This window comes from Clytia hemisphaerica, unplaced genomic scaffold (assembly GCF_902728285.1).
Source record: "Clytia hemisphaerica strain Z4C2 unplaced genomic scaffold, Clytia hemisphaerica genome assembly, whole genome shotgun sequence".
NCBI classification, from domain to species: Eukaryota; Metazoa; Cnidaria; class Hydrozoa; order Leptothecata; family Clytiidae; genus Clytia; species Clytia hemisphaerica.
Genome location: NW_027103286.1, coordinates 2685091 through 2696030, shown reverse-complemented (window position 1 = coordinate 2696030; position 10940 = coordinate 2685091). Strand labels below are relative to the sequence as shown.

General features: G+C 34.5%; 3 protein-coding genes across 3 annotated transcripts in view; 1 reads left to right on the top strand and 2 right to left on the bottom strand.

Moving 5' to 3' along the window:
* Positions 1-50: 50 nt before the first annotated feature.
* On the bottom strand, positions 51-995 carry LOC136808464 (beta-2 adrenergic receptor-like). Its single transcript, XM_067064998.1, has one exon. It carries the CDS (start codon positions 993-995, stop codon positions 51-53), a length of 945 nt encoding a protein of 314 aa, XP_066921099.1.
* Positions 996-5209: 4214 nt separating this feature from the next.
* Positions 5210-10940, bottom strand: part of LOC136806980 (B9 domain-containing protein 1-like) — a 34769-nt gene continuing 29038 nt past the window's right edge. Inside the window, exons 6-8 of the mRNA XM_067063559.1 lie at positions 9831-9898; positions 5953-6139; positions 5210-5613 (exon numbers count right to left, since the gene is read on the bottom strand). Of these exons, the coding sequence (XP_066919660.1) occupies positions 5970-6139; positions 9831-9898 (238 nt within the window). The 3' untranslated portion in view covers positions 5210-5613; positions 5953-5969. The remainder of the gene's footprint in view (positions 5614-5952; positions 6140-9830; positions 9899-10940) is intronic.
* Positions 7063-8772, top strand: LOC136806969 (uncharacterized). The gene has a single exon (XM_067063551.1). The coding sequence runs from the start codon at positions 7125-7127 to the stop codon at positions 8436-8438; it is 1314 nt and encodes a 437-aa protein (XP_066919652.1). The 5' UTR covers positions 7063-7124; the 3' UTR covers positions 8439-8772.

Sequence of the window (10940 nt, the reverse complement as noted above, 5' to 3'; positions counted from 1 at the left end):
CATGTTATCATAATTTGTGTAGAAAAATTATTATTTTAGAATTCAGAATTTTAAATCCATGAAACTCGATAATTGTCACTTTCATAATCACTGGAATCTTCTCGATTATCATTTGTGGAAATGGTTGTTCGCGAGCATCGGAGATTTCGCAGAATTTCTCGCTTTTGTAACGTGATGTACAATACCGCCATTATGATTGGGTCCAGACCTCCCAATAAGAGAGAAGACTGTTGTAAGATGATTGACAGTTTGTTTTTATGATGTAGGACTTCACACGCCATCAAGACTTTGCAAAGAAAGTATGGCAGCCAACACAGTACGAATGTTAGTGTAATTGACGAGGAAAGTTTTAATGACGTTAAATGACGTTCCTTCATCCGTTTCAAGGTCTCAATCCGCTCTTGGTCATCACTTGTAACCACTGTTGCGATAATTTTCCGTCTCTGTTTTTTCATATCTTGAAACAGCGTGTAATTAGCGGCACTGAAAACAGACATGGTAGACACAGCTACGATGCATGTTGATGTTGTGTCCATTTGGTCCGTATAAACAACGAATGCAAAATAACCGAAAATACAAAACAAAGCACCGCACAACAGAAATGAAGGATACTTCCATGTTAAGGAGACATAATAGAATGGCCTCTTGATGTCGAAATATCTGTCCAAGGATACAATTACCAAAAATATGAAACTGGATATGAAAGCCACTTCTCGCATTTTGACTTGATATTCGTTCAACATTTCACGAACACCGCCTTCAATTTTGGTTAGAATGAAATAGACAATGAAAGCTGATCCCATGAGAACATGTGAAAATAACAAGCCAACTACAAACCAACTTGAGCATCGGTTCCGTAAACTTCGCCTTGATAATACGAAATATAAACAAAATCCATTGGATAAAATCACCAAGAAGGACTGTATGAAAAATGCTAACTGGAATGAAGAGTAGAGCGAAGTTTCGAGAATGTCCAGTGTATAATACTGTTCCATTTTGGTGAAAGATGTTTTTTGTAGAAGTTTGCTGCTCTCTGTAAGCCGTTCTCTGTGCTTCTTCCCTTTAGCTTTGAGATCTGTTTGCAAAACCTCTCTCACAACTAAAGTCGTTTACATTGATTTTGTAAATCTTTTCTTCAGTCAAAAGTGAAAAAGACGCTTGTTTTCTCCTTTTCTTACTACGGCCTACAGCTGGTATGAAAAAAAAAACAACAAAAAGAAATTGTTAAAGAAGAATAGATATGAAAAGATAAATTTGTAGAAGGTTTTAAACAAAAAAATGCTCTGTTTAAATAGTTGAAAAATAGCGGTAGGTCGGGTCGCACGTATATATAACGCCCTATTGTTTTCTCTCCTCTCGCTTGATACGATTTTGATATCGTGTTGATGTGTTTTTTATAAGCATATGGAAAATACCTTGAGGGAACAGCACTGATTTTGAGTTGCTCCTCCCAAAATCCTAAAAAGCTATGTGAAGTAGCATTTTCTTAACTTTAAGGAGAACTAAATTTGGCGAATTTTATGAAAATTGCCAATATTGGCGGTATCGCTAGAATAAATTCTTATGGGGTATGGGGGGGGGTATGGCAAAGTTACACATGCTTAGCTAATTTCATTTTCAAGGACTCAAAAAAAGCAAAAGCCTAAAAAAATTGGATTTGAATGTGCTTATAAGTGTGATACTTATTAAAAAAATGTATATAATATGTTGGTTTTTTGTAAGCATATCTATAATAAGATATCAGAATGTTAGATAGGATTTAAAAAGTTATAAAAAATATGTTAAAATTTGAGTTAATCCTATAAAAAGCTCTCCCAGGAGACATAATTTTGGGGCTTCTTTTGACCTCAATACATGGAATTGAATTGAAAAACTGATCGATTACCCCTGTCTCAAAATGCTTGGGGCTAAAGAAAAAAAGTTTACAAAAAAATTAACAAAACTGTATATCTTTTGCTAGAAGTAATTTTAAATCTAAATTTCTATGAACGTGCAATACGAGCCAACTTAGACGGTTAACGAAAATTCACAAAGATAAGAGTTTCATGCTCCTTGCAATAGGCCATTCCATTTTATAGTTATTTACATTCATACGTTCGCCCCCTTCCACCCCGAACGTTTCCAGGGGGTAATCCGAGAAAAATTTTCAGGAAATTTCATTTTTCCAAGGGGGTAAAAAGTTATTCTAAAATTTGCAGGGGATAAAACGAAAGACTGGTTTAAATTCGTCCACCTTAATGTATAAGAAGAATTTTCCAAGGGTATTATTATAAATTTTGCCATTTTCCAGGGGGTATTCACACGTTTTCAATGATTTTTTTGACTTGAAAAGGTTCATCCACCCCCCTGTATGGTTTTTTGATAGAACAGCCCAATCTTCTTGTTCTTATCAAATATAGAGTAAGTCCAGAGAGAGGTAAAGAAAATATTTATATGGAATAAATATTATATCAAGTTGCTATAAAACAATATAATCTCAACCAACAGATTTTACGTACTTAGAAATTAATTTATTCTCCGTGAATGAATAATAACAAAATATAATTCGATTAAAAATCTCAAAAATAGATAAATATAAATTTTGGCCGCTGCTGTTTTTAAAACCGTTTTATATTTTTCAAAGACAAAGAACCAAACAGGTTAACCCCGATTTCTGATTTCTTTTTTTCACAAAATGGGGAAAAATTCCCATTCATCTGTTGGTTGCAGATATGTTTACATTTAGGTGTTATTGTAAAAATAATAATGAAAAAATATTTAATGAAATATTATAAAGATATTAAAAATCGAAAATTTCTTTATACCCAAATGGGATATTTACTTTTTGTGTAAAAGGAGCCCTACTTTTTCTCACCGATGGTAGCTTTGAAATGATTAGCTAGGAGGAGTAAAAAAGCAGAGCGGGCGGGACTTTATTATAACAAACACCTTCTTTTTGGAAAAATGATTTTCTGCGTGCTCTTTAGACAAGTTGCTTAAGTGTGAATGAAGGTTCCAGGAAATTAATCCTTATTTACATGAATGTATTTAAGCATGAATAACTGATTGTTTGTATCCATGACAACTACTCTTCATGCAATATCTAAGAGAACGACTAAACTTTCTGATTCACGGGTAATTTAGTGGGGGGGTTGTACTTTTACGGTAGTGATGGGATTGGCCCTTTTTTAGTACGGTATTACGGGATTTGACGAAAAAAAGACGGGAAAACGGTATTTGACCTTATTTTTTGTCATTATGCCGGTATTTGAACCTGTACAAACCGGTGTGACGGTGTTTTTTTTTTCAATTTTCGGGATTCCGGGATTCAGCAAAAATTTTGACGGTATTTCGAACCCCTACAAACCTTCCCCCCAAATTTACTTTGCCCGGGTTTGCACTCTTTTTCTTTTATAATAAGAGCCAATAAATTTTTGACGAGGCTCGGCTTTACTAAAAAATTGACGTTTTTTAAAAGTCAAATCCGAAAGAAATGAATGGGACCATCGGAAAGAGTATGAAATTCTGAGCAAAAAAGTATACTACAACAAGTCTCTTACTCGAACACACAAAGAAATACGGCCACTTAAAGTTCAAAATTCTGTCAAACTCCGTACGGTTTAGACAAAATTTGACGTCAATCGTACTCTATCTGACAGAATTTCAAACTTTAGATGGCCGTATTTCTTTGTGTGTTCGAGTAAGAGACTTGTTTGTAGTATACTTTTTTGCTCAGAATTTCATGCTCTTTCCGATGGTCTCATTCATTTCTTTCAAATTCGACTTTTAAAAAACGTCAATTTTTTACCCATTTTTTACCCTTACAGTTTTGTCTGTAAACGTTAGTCTTTTTTTTAGTCATAAAAACTTTTGCTGGACCTAATTCACGGTTTGAACAAATAATCAAAAGAAAACAAAACCTGATAAAATCTTCAAATTTTTTCGAGAGTGAAGAAAAAATCAAGAGTTTCACACTGTTTGAGAACCCAGGTGGCTGACCTTCTAAAAATCTTAAAATTCAATTTGCATTTCCTTAATTTGATTCGAGAAAAAAAAACCAATTCCGAGAAAGTAGATGAAAAAATATCAAAATCTAGCAATAATATCATGCGTATTTTTTATCAAGTTTTTCTGAATATGCACTGCGACCATAGACTGCGATTGTGAATTGTGGTTTAAAAATTCTTTTCAAAGTATTCTTTTTTTCTCAAATTTACATCAAATAAAAACAAAATCAGTCAGAAAATGTAGCGTTTGGCGAAAATGCATAACACTTTAAAATTCACCATTGATCGTTGATGGGGGGGGGGGGGTAGGGAAAAAAGAAATAGAAAGTTCCGGTTGCAAAAACAGTTTTATTAACAATTGAATCATGCTTGATGGTAGGCATGGTTATCAACATAATGTTTTTGAGTGAAAAAAAAAATATAAGGAAAAAGCCCAATGAAAATCTGCAAAAAAAATTTCCCAAAAATTGGACTCAACCATGTTTCGGACATTACTCTTTTGAATCACTGTGCAAAATAATCAGAAAAAAATGAGCCAATCCCGAGAAAGGCTGGTAACAGACAAACAGACCCTCCGAGGTAGGTCCAAAAAGTGTTTGTTATTGCTGACAGTCAGCGCGAAAAAATCTCAATGTTTTGACGGTGACAAATTATATTTTGATTATGGCCTAACACGGTGCATATTAACCGTTTTAGATCGAAGACAATTAAAGCTATTTCAATCATATGAATTATATTTAGTAAAAATCTTTCAAAATATCATACAAATATGTACAATTTAAAAAGCATTTAAAATTGGAACATTAGATCCCCGATAGAAGAATCTTTTAGATAAATACCAAATATATTGATTTGCTTGAACTTGAAGCCCAACTGAAAAAAATGTTGGGGTTGTTTATTAGGCACCTGAGAGTACGGTGACATGATTTCCACATGGTACCGTCTTTTTGCATAACATTCTACTTCCTACACTAAGATTCTCCAGGATAGACCTTTTCATAAATCACGTCACGAATATCACTTGCCTCGTTTTGAAATTATAGCCATGGTGATTAACTCCCAGCGGATTTTATTAAAACTACTTTCTATTCATAAAAAATCATATGTCTCAAGGGACATAATTACCATGGAAATTGTTTGAATACGAGGCAAATGATGTTCGTGACGCAATTTATGAAAAGGTCTATTTTCCGCTATTTTCCCGGGATAACCGGTATTAGATTGGAAAGGTTTTTTTTCAAAAGGTACAGAAAATCTTGAGCTCACTTACGAAACTGCCTAACTTTACAAAGCTCATTTATTTTTCAACTATCAGAAGTCCTGGTATTTTCCGATAGAAAAGTGCCAGAGGAATATTAGTGCGGCGAGTGGAATTGCATGCAAAACGACGGTAGCAAAAAGAGTGTAGCAAATAGTCTTTAAAGAGAGTATGTTTGTCGTAGGACTTCCCCAAAATGTCTGCTGGTCCGGTCCATTCCATACTAAAAATACCAATATTCAATAGTCATTCACTTATTCTCACCATTCTGTGGGTATCTTTCGATCACGTTGACATTATAGATGAAAATATCAATGCCACCAACAAATGTTATTTCCCCAAATCTCCTCCGCATAATTTCTCAAATCTCTGTAAATCAAAGAATGGTCAACAAGAATTGAAAATATCGTACCAATAAAATATCTTCAGCATAAACGAGGACACTATTATATCAGCATAGATTTGCAATATACTTTTAAGAGGATGTGCCACTGGAAAGGGTACCTTATTCCACATTAACAAGTTATTTCGCGAAATTTTCAAATCGAGCCCCATGTTCTAATTAGGGTCTCGTCACATAATCGGTCGGCAAAGGTAGTGCACCCATTTACTACAAAACAGTGCTTCTATTTCATACTGAGATGAAAAAAAACCCTGACGCAACTAGTTTGTAAAATATTGTCAATGGAAGTGAAAAATGGAAATTACCTTTCATAACATGGACATCACGTTTCTTCACGCCCTTCTTCTTCGCCTTTGTACGCCCTAGAAGCGCCCGGAGGAACATAGGGGTGCTGTAAGGTAGCTGGTTCACAATCGTAGCCCAGTTTCTTCATGTCACGCGTCACGATGTTGAAGCGAACTCGTATTTTACCTTGCGATCGAACTCGAGTTACTAAAGAGAAATTATAATCAAAAGTTCATATAATGTTTTAAAGAATATTCTCCGGTTAAAAATCTTCTCTGTTCAGCTGCCAGAAAAGAATATTTAATTAATGAGCTAAAACACCGGTAATGATGATTTTCCAATTATTATTCTTTTCTATGAATCGGTATATCATTGATCAAGAGCATGCTCGAGCATGTGCAGTTAAAAAAATTGAATATTTTCCGGGAAAAAAATTGTAATATACGAATCTTTAAAAATCAATCTGAGGAATTATAAAATGTGATTATCAATATTTGCCGGCTTATTTGCCAATGTAATCTGGGCTAATTTGCTTATTCTGGGCTAAAGAAGGTTTTCTGAGATGATGTGCCAATTTGAAATTTTTCCTGACTGATAGTATGAATAGACCATTGAGTTTGATGGCCTAGAGAGGAATCTTCAACTCTTCTCAAGGAAGAAAAGTGAAACCTTAAGTCTGCCCCGCATTTAAAAATTTGATTGAAAAACATACGGATCACGTGTTTGGGATGGGAAATAAGTGGCTTCATTTCACATCCGGGAGTTTTCTTTTCAATCTATGTAGCACTTAAGGTAGCCCCTTCAGGGCTATGAAATCAATTGAGTAGACACGTCTATGCAATTTCTAAAATAGACAATTTACAAAATAGACTTTGGTTTGAAATTATGTAATCCTATTTGCCTTCAACTCTCCAAGGGTCAACTCGAGGCGTGTTCAAATAACAAAAGAGAACTTACATCCAACTTACGATTCGACAAAAAATGTCATTTCACTCTTTGTAAAAAAGAAATTACCGTTTTGCAACCAAGGGAAAGACTCCAATTACAATTACAAAAGCCAAACAATAACACTCTTTGAAAGAATTTTGTATGTAGCGAGACTTAAACAACACACTTAAAAAAACTCTCAAAAAGATTTTGTGTGCTATTTCATATCATCTAAGGACAGCAAGCGGAAAAGGCAACAGAAACAATGTTATCTGAAAAATTAAAAAGACGATTATTCTGTGTTTTCTATCTTGCAATTATACTATGGCTAACACCGTTGTGTATTTTCTGGTCTTTGGTTTTCTGGCTGTTTGGGCGTAAAAAATACGAGGAGAATTTGCTGCCAGGACATTTGAGACGTAGAATTTTGATCACTGGTGATACAGCAACCAAAGCCGTTCATATAATCCGGGCGCTTGGAAAAGCTGGACATACAGTTATAATTGCAGATTGGGTTGGTCCTTGGTCTGTCTTGAGATGGTCCAGATATGTGAGTAAAGTATATTCAGTGTCTTCAAACCAAACTGAATATGTTCAACAAGTCATCAACATAGGTGTTCATGAGAAAGTTGATTATTTCATACCCGTCATTAAGAAAGATTACGCTATGGCTGACGCTCGCATCGGTGAATATCTTACACAACAAAATATTAAATGTTTGGTGTCAAATCCCACACAAATCAAACAGTTAGATGAGAAAATCGATTTCATGAGGAAATGTAAAGAATATGGTTTATCGGTTCCCGAATTTGTTGATTCTGAAGAGAAGCTCTACAGCATGGCTAGCGATGGTTATTTTCAGGACCGCTTCTTTTTCTTTAAACCGTCCGCATGTTCGTCCGTATTCCGGAACTCTTTTGAACGAATACCGGCCGATTTAACACAAATAAAAAACTTCATGAAAAGTTTTCGCGATGAGATTTTCTTTGCTCAAGAATATATTCACGGTACCGAATTATCAGCCAATCTTCTCTCAAAAGATGGAGAAATTGTTCAACTCAACTTAGCTCATTCCTCGCCAATCCAGGTCGATTATGACGTCATTCAGCATCCAAAAATCACAAAATGGGTGACCGACTTTTGTCGCAAAACAAATTTAACAGGAGCTGTTTGTTTTGATTTCATCGAGGACAAAATGGGTGATATCTATTGTTTGGAATGTAATCCTCGGTTCCATTCCTCATTGGTCAACTATATCGACACCAAGAGTTTCGAAAGAAGTCTTCTCTCACTTTTCGAAGAAACGCAAATCCATTTTTCAAAGCCACTACAACCTAATCCGAACATATTCACTTATTGGTTTTACCAAGAATTCTTCCGCATGCTCACTTTGAAAAGGAACATGATGGATTTTTTCAAGATTTTGGTGTTTGGGTATGAGGCATTGTGGGATAGCTCGGACCCAATCCCTTACATTGTTTACCACCACGCTCAAATCCCAGTCTCTTTGATGAAACATATTCTGACAGGAGAATATTGGGAATGTGTCAACTTCTGTCTCGGAAGAGTCATGTATTAAATAGTTGAGACATGAAGACTTTTAAACTTTGTTTTGAAGCTTTCAATTTGTTTGCTTTGGTCGCAATTTTCGAGGGGAATATTTTCTCTAAACCACACCGTTGGACATTTTTTAAAGGTTATTGACAATTCGTTAAAAAAAATCATTTATTTACTTTCATTTCTAGGAGCCTAAATGTTATTAACTTTTGTATTATTTGAGTATTTTTAAATTAATAATATCAATAACAAACGATAATAAATAATATTTTCTGCAACAAAAATTTCCATTTCTCAACTATTGACACAAAAAGACCAAATTTCTGATTCCGAAAAAGGTTATAGGTAACCTCAACTTGTCACATGCTATTATTAAACTTATAGTACTAGATTCTTGCCAAGGCATATGGTAAAGTAATAATATTATGAGAATAAACAACAAGAACTAACAAATAACGGATTCCACATTAAACAGCTACAGAAACACTAAATATTAACAGAATAAATAAATGGAGAGAGAAATACAAAATGTGAGAGGTTCGAATCCATAATATAGTTGTTTCGTGGAATTTTTGTCCAGACTTATTACCCTTTAATTATAATTCAAACTTTCTGTCTTATAATGAGTCAGAGTTAGATTTTAAAAATATCAGAGTTCCATTTGTCACTTTGGCTCAGAAGGGGAACAATAAAGGAATCTAAAGAAAACAAATAAAACACATTGAGGAACTTAAAAACGTAAACAACAAGACCTTTCTTTGAATATCTAGATATCTTAAAGGATGTGACCTTCTACAGGAAGTATCGTTGTTTATGTGGAAATGCAGCTCAATGACAGAGTCTTTTGGAATCATGATTTTAATTTATAATCATAACGTCATGAAAAGTCCCACCCTCCGACACACTTTTTAGTGTCTAGGGTTTTGACGATAGGAAAGAAGTTAGGGTGTTTCAGGGATAACACCCCTGTCTCTATGACCCAGTGAAAAATTCTTCAAAAAGTGGCCCATTTTTCCGCCCCACTGGACGAATCACTCACCCCACCAGAATCTATATATATAATAGTTAAAAAATGACCCTATTGAAAATTATAAAAAGTTAACCCACGACAAAAAGATACCCCACTCAAAATGTCCTAATTATTACGTACCCCGGTAAAACTTTTATTTTATAAAATCACCCAATTAAAATCTTCTCCTTCTCTTTCTTCGATAATGAAAATGAATCAATTATCCGAAAAAGGCAAATAAAATTCGCTCGCTATCAAAATGCATCACTTCAATATATTGCCTATCGCTATCTAACCTGACTTCTATGGTAATTTCTGCGTTATTTGGTTTCGTTGTCATATTGCTCCTATGAAAAAGAAACGTGCATAGCAATTCCAGTGAACAATTGAACTATCATGCCTTACCTTCTCGCCCTTCCCCTTTGGCAACAACCCTGGGATCCACAAATTCCGGTCGCCTTCCAAAAAACCATCTATAAAAGAAAAACAATTGAAATTAATGAAACTCAATTTAAAGGTAAAAAGACAAATTTAGGTTCAATTGTCAAATTTTATCTGGTGATATTCTCAACTTTTTGACCAATTTCAACATTCATATTTCTTAAATAGTGAAAGCATAGTATATGGTGAAAGAAGCGTGAATTAGGGTCATTAAATGTTGCAGCCTGATAAGACGTAATGTGTAGAAAAATCTCCTATGAGCCTATTGCTTTGCACCATGCACAACTTTCAAGGAAGATCATCTTTGGAATTACTAAGCAAAACACCAAAATTTGTATAAAATTTTGTACAATTTTAACTCTAGGTTTTAAATTGACTAGATCATGACTAGCTGAGATGTGTTAAACTTCTTGGTGTAACAATCGACAGTGCTTTATCATTTTATCCTCATATTCAGGATCTATGTAACAAAGCCTCTCATAAAATTAAAACTATCCTCAAAATTAGATCATATCTGAACCAAGAGCAGGCAGACTTAATATTTAATAGTTTTATATTATCTACTTTTAAATATTGCCCTCTCATTGGGATGTTTTGCAGTAAGATTGCCCACAATCTTTTGACTGAAGCTCATTACAGAGCCCTTAGGGCTAAGCAAAATCTTTTCCATCTTGATTATGATGAGCTTTTGGTCGAAGCAAATTGTGTGTCCATTCATACTCAAAATCTCCAACTCGTGCTAGTGGAAGTTTATAAGAGCGTCAACAATATTGGAAATAAATTAAGCTGGAACCATTTTGAAATCATCCAGCGTGATACTGAGAACGAGGATGAGGATGTGGATTCCCCACATGTTCCAAAACTCAGAAGAGGCGCTCAAATCAAACTTCCTCTACCAAAAAATGCAGTTTGCTTGAACACCTTCAATTATCAGACATGACAGGCTTGGAATAGACTGCCAAATGAGATTAAAACATCAGACTCAGTAGAGAGCTATAAAACCAAAATTTTGAAAACAAAAATATATTGTTCTTGCAAACTGTGTTCAATATTTTAATGATTTTAATATTTTAA

What these genes read in the sequence shown, in the direction of transcription:
- LOC136808464 (XM_067064998.1), bottom strand. Translation starts at nt 995, where the DNA reads ATGGAACAGTATTATACACTGGACATTCTCGAAACTTCGCTCTACTCT.
- LOC136806969 (XM_067063551.1), top strand. Translation starts at nt 7,125, where the DNA reads ATGTTATCTGAAAAATTAAAAAGACGATTATTCTGTGTTTTCTATCTT.